This window comes from Rhyacophila brunnea, unplaced genomic scaffold (genome assembly GCF_057557595.1).
Source record: "Rhyacophila brunnea isolate RB1 unplaced genomic scaffold, BYU_Rbru_1.0 scaffold_17, whole genome shotgun sequence".
Classification (NCBI taxonomy): Eukaryota; Metazoa; Arthropoda; class Insecta; order Trichoptera; family Rhyacophilidae; genus Rhyacophila; species Rhyacophila brunnea.
Window position 1 is genome coordinate 9,189,337 of NW_028232827.1, and position 21,264 is coordinate 9,210,600.

Here is a 21,264-nt window from a genome sequence, read left to right on the forward strand (position 1 = left end):
TTATAATAATCTAATAAATAGTTTTATTGATTAATCATAATTACTTATTTTCATGTAAACGGATTACATATTAATTAGTTACATAATGCTAGTGGCAAAGACTCAATACCAAATGATTTCTTCCATTTATTTTACAAGTATTTAAATTAAAACGTAGAAACTAGTATGTACCTAATATCACTAATAGTTATTATTAGCATTCAATTATTGGTCCAATAATCCTAATTCAAATAAGTGCAAAACCGCATTTCGCGTTTCCACATTGAGAATAATACAAAATAGATAAACATACATAAAAATAAATCACAATTTTTACAACAATGAACTATTTTGGCGATTTCAAAATGATGTGATGAAATGATGCAAGTAAAGTGCTCGATGTTAAATATTTAACTGTGATTTTTTTTAAAATTATTATTGGGCTCTGGAAAATAAATCTAGTATTTTTATTCGGGCTACTTTAAACGTGTTCAGTACAAATGTTGTCGATAAATATTCAGGTTTGCTTCCATGATTTTATCAAGATAGATAGATCAATATTAATTTATCATTATTTGTTTATCCATAACACCCGATAAACTGCTTCACGCAAAAAAACAATGATATATATTTTTATATCAATGTGTTTTAATATTTCTTTGTGATCTAAATTGCTGCTTCACTAGCCGTAAATGAATAGAAAAAAATACGTGTAATTTAAATTTGCATTAAAATTAAAATAAACAGCTTAATAGGTAGGTAGTACATGATAGTTTTTTGATTAAGCCTGCGTATTCTTGAACGGGTACGCGAAAACAGGGTATGAACATAATAATATAAATAACGTATTACGTTAGGTTAGGTACCCACGACGTAAGTACGTACCTACACCTAATGAGTTTAATTTTGCGAAATAACTCAGTTTGTCGTAATTTTATTAGCTACTCACGTAGTAAAATATTTTATTATTTTTGTTGCTATGTATTAATAATGTTGTTTTATTAAATGTTTCACATTATGAAAAATAAGATAAATAATAAATTGTGAAAATAAATATCTCTGGAAAAATAAACAAAAATATTATTATTTTTAAATACTACGTAGGTTGGTAGACCTGTAATCTGACGTTTACAAAAGCGCCACTGGCGGACGATTCGAAAAGTTCAGCTGTCGCTGTCAGTGAGAAATAGCATTTAGTCGGTGCGAGTTCGTATCGTTGGAGTTGTGTTAATATCTAAATAAACAGGTATTTATAACGTTTATTACATGAATTTATTAAATAATTAGCCAAAGATAATTGACAACATCAATAACTGTGAACGGTTACACTCTAACCTTCAAACCCATCGCACAGGGCAATGTCGTAATTCGCCATTAAATAATGCATATTTCAAGGTTTTTCTCGTATAATAAACATGTTTAGTGCGGTGATTAAGTGTGACACTGTTTTCATGTATATTTATAACAACATTATCATAGAAAATACACAAGTATACTTACTCCCTTCGCCCCTAACCTTCAAAACGTATTCCGTTGTTTTGGTACATACATTCTACGGCGCGGAAATGAACGACATGATTCCGGAAACGATCGAAGTTTCATGGAACGTTTTTTGAATTTAATAATATTATTTTTAGAAGGTTTTGTTATCTTTTTAATAATTTTACCACTAGGTCAACAGAGATACGACAATAATTAAGAAGCAGACATAATAATTAATTTATAGTTCATCTGATTTTATTTTAACACGGTTTTGTATTGACAGAAAAACTCTCATAATAATCTCACATACAATAAATAGCTGGATGAATTAGTAAAAAATATGCTAGGCAGTTCAGTAAATAATTTATCATGTTGTAAATAATTCTTCTAATGTACCTACATACCAGTGGCTAAGGGTGGAGGTAGGCTGTTAAGATCCGACATAAATAGTGGATACTAAACTCTGTCTGTCAAATGTATTTGTCTTTAGTGAACTCAGACTACAATTTACAAATGGTGTTGGTTAGTTTTAAAAAAATAATTAAACCCTGCCTAACCAAACTATAATAGTTTTGGTATGTTTTGGGCGATACGACAAAATTGTGCACATTTTTTCATTCACACTTATTTGTTTTCGGTGGATTAAGAATATATATTACACATATTGTCAGTTCATTTTTTTTAAATTCATTAAGCCCTGCCTAACCAAACTATAATAGATAGAAATACTATTCTATATATAAAATATCCAAAGTTATATATGACTTAATTTCATAAGTTAAGATATTTATAAGTAGATTAATATTTTTTGACTATTGTCTATTATGGCTTGGTTTTCGAAAGGTTTAACTGAATTTTAAAAACTAACCAACACGATCTGTAAATTGTAGTCTTTTTTCAATGAAAACAAATACGTATAACTGCCAAACTGTAGTGTGCACTATTTATGGCGGATCTTAACAGCTTACCTCCACCCTTCGACACTGCTACATACTGGCTAGTATATATGTATTTTTTTTTATTGAAATGCCATGCAGTATTTTTTTTAGTACAGTGTTTTCAACATAACACAACTGACAACAACGGCCTCTTGATTTAAAAAATGACGAGTTGTCAGCAGTAATTATAACAAGATTGGTGTGAGTGAGACTAATAATTAGTATCATCTAAAAACATTTTAATGTATGTAGCAACTAGCAAGATACACAAGACAGAGAACTTCTGGAAGAATGTATATAGTCGTTCGGTGGTACCCAATATGTTGATAATGTAGACCTAGAATCGCTGGATTGACGAAATGGTAATGTTTTGCGCAAGTATTCTGCAACGCAAAAGATTGAGTGGAAATACATTAGCTTGTAGACAGATAGCTGGTAGTCATATAGTATTTAGTGGGTTAAACCAGACTGAGTTTGATGAATAGAAAATAAAATTGTTTCCAGCGATCGAAAGATTTTGATTTTTTACCACGTTTTTATTAGCTCGTATTTTTGTTTGTCCAGTACAAATTTTTTCTTCTTTGTCTAAGATTTGTATTGGGCGATTGAAGATTTTTAACTAACTTCTCGACTAGCTAGACATTCGAAACTTTTAGAATATATCAGAACACGACGACAATGCATTCTTTTAATACTTTTAGCCATCTTTAAGCAGAATTGAATTCATTTTCAGTTAATTCTGTTTTGTATGGTATGTAAAACTCTATTATTGGTTGCTAAGGGGGTCATAGTAACTAAATTAGTAATATATACGTGCGTTACGGAAATCAATATGAAATGTCAAAATGACATTTCAGTATTCTATATTTATTCAGTATTTCTATCAAGTACAAAAAAAGTATTTATTAATACATAGAATTGTCAAATCTATATGATTCAACAGAAAATTTAAAAACGTGGTATGTAAAAAGTTCTTTTTATCGTGTATTTATTTATTATAATAACTAGTATTCATTCCCATAATAAGACTTCTTCTGTTGGCCAACAACGAATACCTGATCGTAACAAATGTTCTGTTTAAAATCAATTTAATTTTCCATACTTCTTGAATTATCACGAACCAAACTTTGTACCTACATATACAATTATAATAATGTTAGAGATACTTCTCATAGTGTGACATCTATTTAATTTTGTATGTGGTCGATCTCAATTGAAAAAAAAATGAAATAATAATTGTGCATTGTGTGCATATTAAATTGATAGGTCAAAAATAATCAAAGGCCAGGAGAAACAACTACGTGGATATTGAAATGTCTTATGAGGCATTTCACTATAATGGATAGACATACTTAAAATTTGTATCTACCGCTTCACTACATTGCATAATCAGCGCTCAAAATGGAAAAGTTTACGAACCGGAGCGCTCGACAATTTTATTATATATATATATATATATATTAACATATTTATCAAATTTTATATGTTATATGGCTTAGTTTGTTTAGCTGTTTGTTATATGGCTTAGCTCAGACGGTCAAATATTTTTTTTCCACGAGACCGATAATTTTATCGATGTTACGAACCGGAACGGCGCTCCGGTGCGCTCCGATCCATTTCGAGCCCTGCATAATTGTAAAAATATATAGTAGGTATATACATTTTATCAATTAATTAAAATAAAACCCGACATGTAGTTGAATAATATCGATTTCACATAGTAATCATTTATACGGCTACAATGGGACATAGGTAGTCTACTGATGAAAAAAATGTACTGGAGGTAAAAAGAATATCGGAAAATGGCCGTTTGTGCAACTGTGCGCTTGCGCTGAGTCGACTTCTTTTAGATCCAACATGCAGGCGATCCAAAATGCGACATGTTGCATCTACGGATCGTCGAGCGTCGCAGTTGCATTGGCCAATCTGCGAAGCTCCATTTGATAACGTTTGTTTCTTGGTTTACGATGACGTCACATCGACGAATTCGTCGTAAGACGCATGCGGCGAGTTCTGATGTGCGAGCCCTCTTAAGGTTCTCTCTGATCTAAAATACTGTAATTTCATAAAATAATATCTTACATAAACGCATATGGATCATTTAACTCAATTATAAAATTTATAAATCAAATGTACATGCTAGAGCACGTTTACTTGTTATGATTTGATTGATAGGGCACCTACGTATGTAGTTGTCAATTTAAATAATTAATGACAGCATAAAGATAACGGGTTATTACGACATTAACTTCTCCAGAATGTTGTATTTGATTTTACTTTTCACTCGATATTAAATAAATAGTAAATTTAAGATAATAATTTAATGCAGATAACGATTTCATTTAATGTAATGTTATTAATTATTATATTACATAATTAATATCAATAGTAAACACATAACCACAAAAATATCGCAGCATTCTGAGATTCCACTCTGTGTAACGAATTAGTTGTACAAAACAGACTTTTATTATAATGTTCTAAATATTTTATCGAAAATATTTAGTTAATAGGTACCCATTATTAAGTCTAATTAGAAAAGTGTCAAAAGTTGCCAGTTTCCGAGACGATGACTCAGTCATCGATTAATTTGCGAAGACGTTATCGCCGTATGGCTTTATGGTTGTAACTAAGTAGTTTTCATAATTTTGAACATATATTATTTATTGTATAGTGACAGTTTAGTAGTAGAACAAGTAAATTATGATCAAACCAAGAATAATACCAGTGCCTTACACAACAAGCGTCGAGACGATCCGATTGACATCTGAATCGTTGCGTGTAATAAGGGTCACTATGCAGTAGTTCGACGAGTCGTAAATAGATACTATTTCTATAATTTAGCTATAATTAGCCGGTATACTAATTATTTTGACGCTTTCAATGTAAATTTTGACAGTTCTTTCACTACTCCTCAATTATTACATATTTATATTATTTACTCATGTAGGTTCTCTAATTTTTGTTTTGATAATTCGAAACGCAAACACACTTACTATTTATTATCTGGAAATGTAATATTGCAAAAAACACAATGACCGAAGCTAATTTTCACGACCCTTATAAGGCTCAATATCCACATGACAAATGTTGTACATTTGAAATACATCGAATTTCCATATTTTAATTGTTTATATTTTTCCTAAATCGATGTAGTTTCGGCCTTTTCTAAACTGATCGTCATATTATAATACCTACGGCTCAATCCGGTGCTTCTCAAACCTTTTCACGTCACGAAAAATGTAATGAAAAATGATTTAATAAAAAAAATATGAATATATTTTGCATATTTTTGTTTTATTGAACCGCCATAAAATATTTTTTTTTCGATAATATTATGGGTTTATATTAACAGTTTTTGTTTTTACTAGCAATGCATGTCAGCCGTTTGTTCAACCTATTAGGTCCATATTCTAACTCAAACACAAATTGAAAAACAATAAGTGTATTTTTGCCAGACCCAGGATTTGAACCTGGGACCACGACGCTATAGGCCGATGGTTTTACGGTTAAAAGTTAGCCTAATCGTAAATTTTGGTTAAAAAATTTAAAAATCTCTTGAAATGTTAATTATTATCTAATGATTTTTATTGTTTTTTTCTCCCAAACAGAATTCAGAAAAGCCTAATATTTCTATTGTAAAATTCGAGAGTTCTTCATTCTTCAAATACAAAATCTTTTCATTTTATTTCATTGACATCGAAGTTTGAAATATTCGGTATATTTAAAATGAAGGATATCGAATCCAATGAATCGGTCTTGTTTAAATAACAACGTACCTACCTTCTTTTAAAGCATATACGTCATGAACGATGTTACCATAACTGTGTTAAAAATAATTTTTAAATCTAGTTTGAATTAAAACCGACTAAATATTGAAAAAGCTGTAATTAACGTCGTGTTGATGCTTGAGTAGGTACACAACAATATCTTGCGACACACATGGCACACTGAAGTGTCACCCAAACCGGTTGAGAAGCTCTGACCTAAACAAAAGAATCACTAATTTTTGTCTTTATTACCTACATACGTTCTAAATACAAATTCAATGATTGACCTATTAAATTTCCATTTAAAAGTTTTATGTACAAATAGTAGTTAAATAATACTCACGCGACTGTAATACTGTTAATTATGTGTTTTATTTCCAATTTAACAGTACGTATGTCGTATATGATCAATGATAGCTTAGGTGTTTCTACTAAAACGTAGTGCTTACCTAAATACGATATATTCGCCTTATATATATTAGACAAACTCTATTAGGTACATTCTTGCAGCGTGAATTCTGCCATTTTCACTACTGTTGGGGGCCATAGGTGTCTCAAAAATCTTTGCGCATAAGATTATTGTTTATGAATGTAGCTTTGTCTAAAATAATTAATAATAAGATAATTAAAAAAAAACTATGGCATTCAATCACATATAAATTGTTTTTAAAAATAATTTTAATTAATGATTTTTGATGTGTATTGTTTAGGAGAATACATATTACCTTAAACTCATAGCTCAATTTTATATCGTCAGTGAGGTATTGAAATCATATCGAATTAGTGTATCGTTTTCAATAGTATATACCTATTCATCAGTAGTAATATCGTATTATCTTCTTATTTCCCGTGAGCATATCAGACAAGTGTGGTCTTTCTCTCTGATCTCCACAGCCTACTTCTTTCCAAAAGTCACCCATTGCCACTGCTTTCTTGTATAATAAATAATGCTTCCACCACCTTATATGCTACTGTATATCTGTTATTATCAATTCTATACTCAGCTTATGAAAATGGTAATTTGAATTTTGGATTGAATTGCATGACACATCATAAAATGGAAGATACTGAATGACTAAAAATATTATATTTTAACTGTGTAGGATGACTGTCGTTGGGCACTCAATAGTAAAGTTTAGTTAGACAGGTGGATCTAATTGTTATATTATTCTAAAAGTGGTCAAGATCATAAATGAATTTGCATTCATATTACTCGTATTTTATTAAATGTTGCAACGCTGCATTTTTTATGTAACAGTTCTGTTTGAGATTATTACATTATCATTTTATTATAGCCATATTCTGAATAATATCAGCGAATATTTACGAGATACTGACGTGTGATTTGACTACAAGTTATTGCACATATAAACATAATATATGATTCGAGTATAACATATTATTATTATTATTATTATATATGATACACTTCTTTCATTCCGCAGTACTTACCTTATATTTTTCTAGAAAAAAAAACGTATAAGTATTATTTTGATTGCTATGCTTGGCTAGAAAAAAACAAGGTTGTTTAGCCACTTGGCATTGGATCAGGTCACTAATATCGGTTACAAAATAACACTATATAAAATATTATTTAATTTAATATTGTGAAAATAATATTTTAGACGCTTGACATATTATTTTTATCGTATATCTACATATATGGACTTTTGACTAGATTTCAGATTATAAAGATAACTGCATTTGTTATCGCATAATTTCTTGTGTGTGTGTTTTTGTGATAACGTTATGTTAATTGGTTCATCATTTTATATTATAATCATCAGCATGAATTGTTGGATGAAGGTTTCCAAGGTAATGTCATTCTTTTCAAAGATGTGCATTGCATTGCCACGTGGTGATCAATCATAATAATGTAATTAGCCATGCGTCCGGGTAATATCGGATTCTGCCACTAACCGTCAATTGTTTATCAGAAATATTATTTTGTTACGTTATAGTATTGATAGATTACAGTGGCCAAGAGTGGAGGTAGGCTGTTAAGATCCGCCATAAATAAGTGCACACTAAACTTTGTCAGTCATATGTATTTGTTTTCATTGAAATAAGACTACCATTTACGTCATATGGTGTTGTTTAGTTTTTAAGATTCGATTAAACCATGCGAAACCCAATCCATAATATATAATAGTCAAAAATTACAAGTCTATCTATAAAATATCTAAAATTATGCAATTAAATCATACAACAATGTTTTTTTTGTCTATTATAGTTTGGTTTAGGTTGGGTAAATTTAAAAAAATGAACAGACGATAAGTTGTGTAATATATAACTATTCTTAATCCAACGAAAATAAATAAGAAATAAGTGTGAATGAAAAGTCTGCAAAATTTTGTTGTATTGTTCAAAATATTTAAAAACTTTTATGTTTTGGTTTAGATTGGGTTTAATTGATTTTGAAAAACTAACGAACAGCGCTAGTAAAGTCTAGTCTTAGTTCAATAAAAACAAATACGTATGACTGACAAAGTTTAATGTGCACTATTTATGGCGGATCTTAACAGCCTACCTCCACCCTTCGCTAATACTACATTATATCGTCTCTATACCGTCGATGTAATAAACAGGTTCGCTGTAATATCGTCCCGGGTAGGGTGGAGAGATATCAATAGGAAACGTAAAATAAATGCCAATGTCAATGAATAAATTAATATGGTAATTTGTTAAATATACGTTCACACTTAGACTATAGATACATCGTTCACAGTTATTGGTTTGGTAATAATATCTTCTCTACAAAAATAATATCGACTCGATTGTTTAAAAAACATTACCGAAATATTTTTAATAATGATTACATGTTTAAGTAAAATTTGTGTGTGTGTATTTATTTTTCTCATTATGCGTTTTACATTGAAATATTCCCTGTAGTTACTGCTTTGATTTGCTGCTGTCAATGTCAATTGTTACAATTCGATATTTACATTTCAACAGATGACCCGTTCTGGTAGTACGGAAGAGCCAAAGTCTTCAACAGAAGCGTGTTCAGAATCTTAGGCTTTTTAAATGTCGCTATAGTTCGTTCATTAGGAGTCCTCTAAACCTGTCACATAATTGTTGACAAAATAAAATATGAGACAGATACGGAGGCGCCTTCTTACTTACGAACATATGTTGTTCATTTAGATTTATTAAATGCAGTACCTACACATTGATAACTACTTTTCTTAAAAATTATAAACTAAAGTTGATTGAATTTGTATCCACCTTGGAGGGGCGAGGAAGGGCCGAATCGATGAGATAACGCAAATGATTATAATAATTTTAAATAATTTAAATTTGAATTCATTTATTATAAAGTAATATGGGTACAATACGGTTATCCTGGATACAAATAATCCAGTATATCGGCTATTTTCAAAATGTGTTTGCCGCTGTATCCAGGATAACCGTAATATGTTCTTTAATGTTCACTTGGTAATCTCTGATAAAAAACATGTTTCATTATTTAAATTATACAGTCGGAAGTATGCATTTGCGATGCTGTAAACGTGGCGTGTATAACGAAAGTGATACATTGTAGATAATGGTGACAATGTACTTCACTATACTTCACTAGCAGTAATTTTGCCTATGGTTTGAATAATATAATGTGTTATGCTTAAGGGCCCGCGTACCGCGTAAAGGTCATACATAGAGAATCTTGTGTATAGTTGGGTGGCTAAGACTAAAAAATCTGTAGACAGGAAAAAAATGCATTCCAATATGACATTTCTCATACTATAAATCAAGATTTCATGATTACATCAAATGTATTAATATTTTGGTACATGATTTGTCAGTAGATCTACCTATAGCATTTTTTCAAATCATTCATTTGTCAACCCATGCATTATACATTGTACCTACATTCAGTTTAATTGTAAATTGTTAAACATATTCGGTATTTTTTTCAATGCAGCTTACAATTTACTTGTAATTTTGGAAAACATCCCCATTTAACAAATTCTGAAATGATTCACGAAATGTTAATTATCATTATAACATAATGTATTTATTTAAAGTCTACAGATTGTTTACGATTAGCTCCCAAAGACAAACGTAATTTTAAATTTTCGACCTTTATACGGCACGAGGTCCCTTAATGTTATTCCATTCACGACATAATGTTTTTCTTATCACCAGATAGCGCTGAATAACTGATATACGATGAACGTACGAGCGGCGCTGGCAATTGCCGGCGTTTTCGTTGGATGCTGCTCCAACGTCGTCTTCCTGGAACTGCTAGTGAAAGAAGACCCAGGATGTGGAAACCTTCTGACCTTCCTACAGTTTGCATTTATATCCGTTCATGGATTTTTGTTTACATCCAAAATGGGATCAGTAAAAAGGAACATTCCGATGAAGGCCTATGCCACCCTCGTTTTGTTATTCTTTTTGACGAGTGTCGCCAACAACTACGCCTTCAATTTTAATATATCGATGCCTCTACATATGATATTCCGTGCAGGATCTCTCATGGCAAACATGGTGATGGGGATAATTATACTGAAGAAACAATATACACCTCTGAAATATTTATCGGTTATTATGATATCGATGGGTATTGTTATTTGCACCATACAGTCCAGCACGGAAGTCAAAGCGCACGGATCAGAGAAGAGGACAGCGGAGGAAGACGAAGCATCGAAACCGATGGATTTCTTCTGGTGGACTGTCGGTATTGCAGTCCTGACATTTGCCTTGTTCCTCTCCGCAAGAATGGGCATCTTTCAAGAAACACTTTATGCTGAGAACGGTAAACATCCCTGGGAGGCATTGTACTACACGCATGCTCTACCGTTGCCATTGTTCGCTCTGCTGAGTCGGGATCTCTGGCGGCACTGGCTGTTGAGCGGGGAGAGTGCGCCCATGTTGGAATTCGCTGGGATACCCGCCGCGAGGGTTTACCTGGCCGCCAACGTCGCTACGCAGTGTCTCTGCATCGGAAGTGTATACATGCTGACGACGGAGTGCGCCTCCCTCACCGTGACGCTGACGGTCACCCTCCGCAAGTTCGTCTCGCTGATCTTCTCCATATTGTACTTCAGGAATCCGTTCACGGTGGCGCACTGGACCGGCACGCTGCTCGTGTTCTTCGGCACGATGATATTTACGGAACTGCTGCAGAAGATGGTGGCGGCGGTATTACCGCAGACGAAAAAAGAAAAAGTTAAATAAATTAGAAGAAATTATGCCCAAATATTTGTTCCCATTTAAATCAGGTGTTTTTTTTTTTTTTTAATTTTTTGACAATTTTTAAGATAATATTTTTATGCATTTATTTTTTGATTGAATTATATTACTTACGGTTTTAATCCATAATAATATAAAGCAGAAAAAATGATAATTAAGGAGATGATGATTAAATATATACAAGTGCATAATTGAATAAATCTACTTCATAATCATTCTCTAAATGAGGTCTGGTTAAGAAAACAATATTGATGTTTATATAATATATATTTATGAATTTTGTAAAAATCAGAAAAAAAAGTTCGTTATATTGCTACGAAAAAAATAACAACATTTTATACACAAGGAGTTCAAGGAATATATTTCAATGTTAAGTAGTGAAATGCAACTTATCATACAAATTAGTTATACTTCTTTTTCAGGCATACATTATTGAAAATGTTGTACTTGTAGATAGTTGTACTTGTCGTTTTAATCCTCAGCTTCGTATATAATATTTGAAATAGTAAATATACACAATTTCTTACACTAACAAGATTTCAATTGTACTACGTCATTCGTAGTTTTAAACAAAGGTTTGTTCCGTTAAGGACATAATTGAATGTTTTTTTTTGCCAAAAATACTAATTGATGTTTAATAACACTTCAATAAAAAATTGTTATTATAATATCTAGTACAAAATAATCGAATATTTTAAAAATGGGAACAGTTTGATTAAGATGTAGATAAATACTGTGTAAATACATTTATCTTGAAGTTATTATTTTTTAAGTATAGGTCACACAATGTAATTTGTACGCTTCGTAGACTAATTTGTCATTATAATTGAAATTCATCATACTGATATTGTTAAAAGTACGCCTCATTATCATCATCAATTGCGTCAACTCCAAATGCTGGTTTTGGCCGCCTCCTCACAACGTCTTTGCTCCCTTCACTTCACACTCACTGTCTCAGCAATAAGGTTATTATATCTTCCTAACCTAATTTTACTTTTTGCCTTTGAAGCCTCTTTGGTGGTTTCATTCTTGATACATTATCTGTCTTTTTGACCCATTTTCACATATCGGACGAAAGATGGATGGTTATACATAATATGATTGTTCCTTTCTCGTCGTGTCCCATCTTCAAAAACCTCCCCTCCCTGCTAAATATCTTTATCACAAACTTTTCTAGATTCTTTTAATAGTTTTTTTGATTATGTCCACTAAATAATTGAGCTTTGCCTTCTCAATTTCTGGTAATTTCTATAAATCTATACGAAAATATGGTATACAAGAACATTTGCACGAATTAAAGTTTGCTGATACCATTATGGCGATTCACAATTGGCTGAAAAGATCATGGCCGAAGTGGTAATTTGTACGAATTTAAACAAAACGTAGTGTTTTTTTTTTAAAATTATGATTTTCCACAGTGATTAAATTAGAGAATTTGACGTTACTTTCAATATTTATTAGTCTCTACTGTGGGTAACTTGATTATTTGCTTTTTAGTTATTCCAGTATTACTTATATTTAATACGATTTTTTCAAATTTATTGCAATTTTTATTCATTCAGATTGACTGAATTGTAAGTGACTATGGAGGTGCAGATCAAATATTTATTTAGAACTAATTTTAAATTAATTTTTAAATCCAAATGGACATTATTGTCAAATATATGTCGTATCTCAAATAAATACTCGATAGGTAGTTAATTATTAAAACAGATTGTAAAATATTAATTCTTCGCAAAAACTGATATATGACAATACCATTCGGTTTAAATGGTTGTCTGCTTTTTGTGAATCGGCTTGGTGATTTTGGTCAATTTTCTTTTGTTAACGTGTTATCGTAGAAATTATTACCAGTGTGAAGTTTATTAGAATTTTATTTTAGATTCTTTTGAAAGGACGATCTGAAGTATTTCCGTAAACATTAGAACCAATCGTTTGGCAATATAATTATTCTTCTACTAAAAAGACGACTCATCTAAAAAAAACAAAATAACGAAAGCAAACAGTGCGCCATATATAATAACATATATTTAGTTTCTACAACCACAACGATCATCTCATCTCAAAGTTAATGTATGTTATAGTGTGTGGGAATTTTTACATTTCCAATTAAATATAACATGTGTACTTATATGAATTTTTTGCTCAACGATTTACGTCGCCACTGTTCTCAGTTTGTTATTAAAATTGCAGTAAGTTGTATGCAACGCTAGAATGTAGCGAGGGAATTGCATTTTTTATGTGTATATCGATAAATTGTTAAAATGTCCATGCTGCGATAATGCATTTTCTCTGTAATTCAATTTCGAATAATGCCAGCGAGAAGTAAGCCTGCGATATGATAAGTAATAATAGTTTTTTCTTGAAACTTTGAACTGTATTGATATAATGCTCTAGCTATAAGTACATGCAGATATTATTTTATTTTATGACAGTTTTTCCTAGTATATTTTTCCAGCGTCTTACAAACGAGTAAATTTTGTATATATTATTTAATGGATTATCTCAGCCATGCACATGCAATCTATTCTCGAATTCTGTGTACAAAAAAAATATGCTTGCTTATGAATAATTTTACAAAATATTTAATTTATTGTTCGTTGGTAGACATGATGGAGATACCTAATTTATGCATGTATTTATATTATATAAGTTAAAATAAGGCGTTTAAAAAATCTTTTGTTTGTTAACAGTGTTGCAATTAAATTAAACTGTATTGTTAATTGTATTTTTATTTTTCCCTTGAAAAAATCCGTTGGGTCCCTGGCATGGCCCCCACAAGGGGGGGGTGGCTGATTGGACTCTGGACTCAGGGGCCTCATGTTAGAACTTGCGAGTTGAAGTCGCCAGTCGACATGGCGTCATATGACATCATCGTGACGTACTACCGGAGTGATAATAGCATTCGAGAAATTAACGCTACTAAAATACTGGCGTTATCCATTGTCCCCGTACACAAATAGGTGTTTCAGCATAATAATATCTATGGTGAGCAGTGTGCGTTGGGCGGCTTGTCTCGAGCGTGAATTGGCTTACGTCACAATTACGTCATGTCGTCGGGTGACTCCAAATCACCAGTTATAACATAGGCCTGCATATCGACCAGCCAAGTGAGATAAAAACACATCACAAATTGGCACTAATAGTAAAAAAATGTCACCTGCGGTACTGTTTCGCATATTAACATTTAATAATAACTGGTTGTGCGATGCAATTTTGGTTATTGTCGATATTCAACAAGTCCATAATGTGCATGACAACATAAAAGTGGGTGTATTAAAAATACAAGAAATCGCTAAAAAATACCATTAATTTGACCTCGAACACTATTTAGAATATGCAACAGTAGATCGTCACACTGCCTTTAACCTTAGAGATAGGTAGGGGCCCCCGCCAACGATCCAAGCCTGGGGGTCCGCTTCGGGATGTGTGGGCCATGGTCCCTAGTCTCGACCAAACATATTGGAAAAAAACAGGTAAATTTTACTAATAGACTGGCAAATACATTGTTTGCAAAGCAATATTCAATTAAAATAATAAGGAAATGTGACAAGATTAATAGGAAAATTTGATATCGATGGAATATTATATTATTTCTTGTAACTCATTATATACGCATGTATCATAGACGGATCGGCAGCTGAACAAGAGCATTCATTTTTTTGTTGGGTTTTTTCTGATAGGTCTGAACGATTCTTAGAGTTTTCACAATAATTATATAAGTAGGTGGGTATATTAAATTAAAAAATGGAAATGTTAAATGTGTATTATTAAAATTTAGTTGTTAAGTTTGCTTTAACGTAGGTATATAAAGGTTTTTTGAGTTATGCATAGTTTTAATTTTTAAATATTTATTTGAAAAAACATCGATTTTTATAAAAATAAAAATGTGTGTAATTTGATATCCATTTTATTTATTTATCATATAGTTAGACTGTATGCTTCTATGTATGCAAAGTATAAATAAAAAATAGATTTAACCATAGTACTTAAGTTGTTTTATAAAGATTTATTCTGCCAAACTTAGCGAAAGCCTGACATTTGGTAAGTATTTATTATTATATGCTTTAACTTGCTGTAGCTCTCCTTTATAAATTTAATAAAGTAAAGTTACTTTCCTACTTTATAAACCACCATTACTGTGGAACCGGTGGGCGGTTCGAAAATTTTACTACTAACAGAGATATAAAATTAGGCGGTAGGTATAAAAAAGTTGACTACCCCTGATATAGAGCGTTAATCTTGTAACCATGCTAAGATTATATTTGATACTTAAAGTGAATATGGCAGATCATTAAAAATATGTCGCTGGAATCAAAGGTTGAATAATCTCAAGGTGTTGCATCCACTATGTTGCTGCGGTTGTATACGAGTCATAGAACGTAACGCGCTCAAAGATACGATTCTCCAACACAAACGTCGAGATCTTTGGATCTCAGGAAGATACCACATCTCAGACATACATGAACATAGGTGGCACATACCTACTTTGAACATGTGGCATCATTCTCCTCACAGAATACAGTACTGATACCTCACACACTGAAAGCAGATCTCACCATGGCTATGCAGATTCCTGGTTTACTTGAAAGACTGCCAACGTCGGCAACACAGGTAAAAATATTAAACGAAATAACTAGGTACTTAGTTGTGAAAAAATATATTTGATTGATAGCAAACTTCTGATGTAAAAATGCTCATGAAATAAAAAAAGAAATGCATTTAAATTCACGCATGACGGAAATAACGATCATTACCATAAATGTTTATTCATTTCATGAAAAAACTCAATATGTTTGTTTGCCATCAAAGAAATATTTGTTTAACAATATGTTTTTATTTTTTGCGATGGCAAATATATTGGAAATTAAATATACCTAGGTACATACGGTACCTACATATAATAAATATTTACTAGGTACTGAAGTTTTTTTTAATTCTTGGAGAAGATATATCTGATTGAATTAAGATAGTTTTTTTCCTAAGTCTGATTCATACCAATTAGTTTATTTCTTTGATTTTTTCAATATGTATCTTTATGAGATATTTAGAAAGTTGAAAGCACCTCGCGAACAACGAAAGGGGCATATTTCAATAAATGTGAGGAATGAAGAAGAACGAGTAATCAAATATTTTTATAGGAAAGTAATATTTTTTTATTTATTGTTTTAATATAGAAAACATAGACTATCAATGTACATTATGAAAAATAAATCAAATAGTTTAAAAAAATAAAACAAAAAACTTATGGTAGAACAATGATATACAGCGTGTGCTATTAATCGTTGTTATTTGAAAATGAAAAATAACAACAAAAAATAATTTTATTATTCTCCAATAAAAGTTTTTAAAACTACTACACAGCCAAATTTTGATAGAATTCAACATGGTGAGGTTGCAGCTGGCACATGCCTATCAAATCCTTCTTTTTTCTTGTGTCTTAAATGACAAAATACTTTTATCATCGTTCTACTCATTTCATTTGACTCTTGTTTCCCTGGAACTGAGGCCCCCTTTTGGAAATATATGGTTTTCCGGCATATTTCAGTTTTTTCTTTTGACATCACTCCAATTTTCGATGTTAATCTTCCTTTTTTCTGCCTTTATTTAATTGATTTATGCCACTAGATGACAAACTTACACCACTAACATCCGCCATCATTGTTGTTCTTGGATAAAGCAGTTTTCAAAACCGTATAGCACCGTCTAGGAGTGAAGGATAAACCTTTTCGATACCTACATTAAAACGTTCACATGCATCTACTTATTATTGTTCTATAATAATTAACTCAATATACGAAAAATGTACTGCTTATCGGTGTTCAGGGGGTGCCTTCAATTATGTATATACCTATATTTATTAAATAATGATACAATATTGTGTATTATTTAGTTGAATAAACAAACAATTTAATTAAATAATAGAAAATGAAATGTACGCTGAAATAAAAATTTATGGAGATCCTGATGCCGCCTAGGAATCAGGGTAATTAATACCTTGACTGAGTTACAAAAATATTTGAAGAACGATATTTTCAATAGCGCCTTAATTTTGTAGTGATTAATGCGTAACTACATCTGTATCATACAACGGTAAAGCTACAGTTCCCGGAATGTGATGGTTACAAGTTTATGTCCAATTCCGTGTAAATATTAAAAAACAGATCAGATGAAAAATGATGTAAGTATATTCAATAAAGAATGATACAATTTTAATTAAAAATGATAGACTATAGAAGAATATCGTCTGAGGTTATAAACTCAGTCACTCAACTGCAACATGGCGACGCAGGCGATTTTTTTTTGGATCGGTCTCAATCAATATTTACATTGCAGCACCACATTATTTCAGCATTCGTTGCATAAATATGTTGCATATTATGTTATTTTATATAAGTAGGTACATCTAGTATTAAATTGTTTTTTTTCTATGGTTTCGTTAGTCTGTTTGGCAGCAATCGGCGATGGTGAATTCAAAGATTTCGTGTATTTAATTAATTACCTCTAAGTACTGCCATGTGGACGATTTATTAGGTTAAACGAACTACTTTTAAGACAATAGCACAATATGTAAGATTACTCAGTTAATAAATTACAATTACTAAGTTATTATAAAACAAAGCAACTTAAGATTAGGGATTGCAATACCGGTATTCAAATATTTATCAATACCGAAATACCGTTTTTTTAAATCCGAAATACCGGAATTTTCGGTATTAAGAAAGCACACTCGTATACGTTTTTTAAAATGAATTATAAGTTATGTGCTGCTAAAATGCAAATATATTGAGTGAATCCAACAGAGGTGAAAAAATATTAAAACAAATTTTATCAAATATAATTTAAGTAAGTATATAAGTAATTGTCGCGATGAATTATCAAAATATTATTTCGAAATAGAAAACATCTATGACAAAAATGTTCATTTATTCTATAATTATTGATGACTGTACAAGCGTTGAATTTAAGAAGCTTTTCCTACAGCCGGACTTATTTTCCCCTAATAAACTTTTGAGAGCTTTAGTTAAAATTATCAATATCTATATTCAAATTATTTGTGAAAAAATCACTAGTTCTACAATTATGATCAATACATATTTTTAAATGTGAACATAATAAATGTAGGTAGATATGTAGGTTTTTGCTATAAAATAATATTTTAAAAAGATTTCAATATTTATTACATATATTTGAATACAATATTATTATTGATAAGCACCTACTTCTGTTTTTTTAATGTTTAAGAAATACCGGTATTCAATAAGAAATACCGAAAAACCGGTGTTGATATTTTCATTCTGTATTGCAATCCCTACTTAAGATGGCACGGTTAGTCTTCCCCGCCCCTGAAATGGTGGTTAGATAAACTCTGAATGGTAAATTTCACTCGAACGTCTTGTGCAGGCGAGCACGGACCAGAACGGGACAAAAATTGAAATTAAAAAAAATGTAATTTGAAAAATATATTGCATATTATGTTGGTAGACGTCAGAGACCTCGAAGAACATCACTATTTTCCCAATTATTTAGTAAGAGTTTGTTTCTCGAGAATTCGAGATCGGTGTACGATGTCTCTAGATTTCGAGAATTATCGAGATTTTTTTAAGCTACGCAACCAATTATTTGTGAATTGTCTTCAAACATTTTCAAATTCTGGGTACTTTAGTCTAAAACGCACAAGTCGCTAAACCATGGCAGGCACAACGCTACCCGAATCTCATTTTAAAATAATTCCAAGATAAAAAGGATTTTTTATATCCAACGTTTTTAAATTTTCTGTTGAATCATATAAACTTGACTTGACTAACTTAAACGATCAAAAAAATTTGTATTTGATAGAAATAATACTAAAATGTCATTATGACATTCATATTGATTTTCATAGTAACGCACGTATATATTAATAATTTAGTTGCTAGGACTCTAGACCCCTAGCAACTAATAATGGTGTCGAAATAACTTTTCATACAAAACAGAATTAACTGAAAATGAATTCAATTCTACTTAAAGATGGCTAAATTGCTAAAATATTAAAAAAAATGCATTGGCATCGTGTTCTGATATACTCTAAAAGTTTCAAATGTCTAGCTAGTCGGGAAGTTAGTTAAAAATCGATTGCAAGATTTGTACCGGATAAATAACCACCGGAAAAATAAGAATACGACCTAATAAAAACGCTGTAAAACATATTCCTGATAGAATTCGAGAATATCATGAGAAATGGGAATCTAAACATTTCTGAAGGAAAAATCTCAAAAATGAGATTTAACTATACCCATTACTTCTAAACAAGACATCTCGATCACAACCTTTAGTTAAGTTAAAATTAGGTATGTAAACAATTAAGTGTCAGTATACAACCGAATTTTAGTTATCTAATTAATATGATCTATTTATATAGTGTATGTTATATATAAACATATTGTGATGGTTAGACAATGGGTTAAAAATATATTTTAACGGCAACGTGGACCTGGCAAAGCATTAATCCACACAACGCCTAAATTCCTCATGAAAAAGCATGTAAGTTGGAATTCGCAGTCCGAATGGGCAATAAGAAACAATATACTCGTTAGATGTTTATGTCATAATATGACATGCCATGTTAAATGAAATTTAAAGTTTCTGTAATGCGGTGTTAGAAAATTTACTTTTCAAGCTTTTTGTTGTGACTCATATCTAGAGTTGGGTATTTCCCGAGAAAATCTCAAAAACTACGATTTTTTTTATTTAAGTAAGAAGACAAACAAAATAGAAGTAGGAAAACAAAAATAATTAATAACATTACTTATTAAAATGGAATTTCAAAAAACACTGTCAATCGCTGCATCTGACAATCGCGTACGCTTTTGAGACGCAAAATTCCCTGATGTTGCACAAATTGCGCTCATTTTGAGTCGACGTTGGCTTAATTGTGTTAAAATTAAATGCCCCGATCAGTCTAAGAACGTTGTGTTTTCTGTCCACTTTTTTAATATAGAAAATCGTTTTTTCAATTAATATTTGATAATAAAGAAATCCCGAATCCCAAGAAAAGATTCTCGAGATCCGGGAATTCCCGAAATGTTAAAAATTTCAATTCTCGAGATTCGCGATGGAAAATCTCGAAAATTTCTCGAGAATTCCCGTCGGGAAATTCCTGAAACCCAACTCTACTCATATCACCTTAGTAATAAGAGTACATAGCGTATAAGCTTATATTAAATTGAGTTAAATTACATAGAGAAGTACTGTAAGTAATAATTTCCAAAGTATTTTTGTTTTGTTTTTGATAGTTAAATAGGTACGGAGACGAGATTTATTTATTCAATGAAAACAGTAATGACGTCATTGATTACGGCACAACTTACTGATAAGCCAATGTGCCATAATACAAAGTACAAGTGTAAGGTATTCAATAATTATAAGTACCTAGTACCTAATGTAGAAAAAATGCAATTGACAAAAAAACGTAGTACCTACTAATGTCATGAAATATGAAATATTAATGTCATACAGTCGCGAGGTGTGGAGGTAGGCTGTTTAGATTTTACATAAATAGTGCATAATAAACTTTATCGGTCATACTTATTTGTTTTCATTGAAATAAGGATACAATTTGCAGACGGTGTTTGTTTGTTAGTTTTTTTTTTTTTTTTTTAAATATATTTAAACTCTGCCTAAACTATACCATAATAAATTAGGTATGCTAAGGGCAATCGGACAAAAATGGTGCACATTTTTTCGGTCATACTTTTTGGTTTTTGTTGAATTACGAATGCATGTTATAGATGGTGTGGGTTAGTTTTTTATATTCATTTAGTCCTACCTAACCAAACCATAATCGATAAAAATATTCTTCTATCTATAAAATATCTAAAATTATGCCATTTAACCATACACAATTTTAGATATTTTAT

General features: G+C 31.1%; 2 protein-coding genes across 2 annotated transcripts in view; both read left to right on the forward strand.

The window, feature by feature from the left end:
- The window catches only part of Camta (Calmodulin-binding transcription activator), a 604,660-nt gene that overhangs the window by 23,500 nt on the left and 559,896 nt on the right, over positions 1–21,264 (forward strand). The gene's annotated exons all lie outside the window — the stretch shown is intronic.
- On the forward strand, positions 1,158–13,336 carry LOC147073652 (UDP-xylose and UDP-N-acetylglucosamine transporter-like). The gene is made up of 2 exons (XM_085944166.1): positions 1,158–1,225; positions 10,316–13,336. The coding sequence occupies exon 2, from the start codon at positions 10,340–10,342 to the stop codon at positions 11,348–11,350; it is 1,011 nt and encodes a 336-aa protein (XP_085800292.1). The 5' UTR covers positions 1,158–1,225; positions 10,316–10,339; the 3' UTR covers positions 11,351–13,336.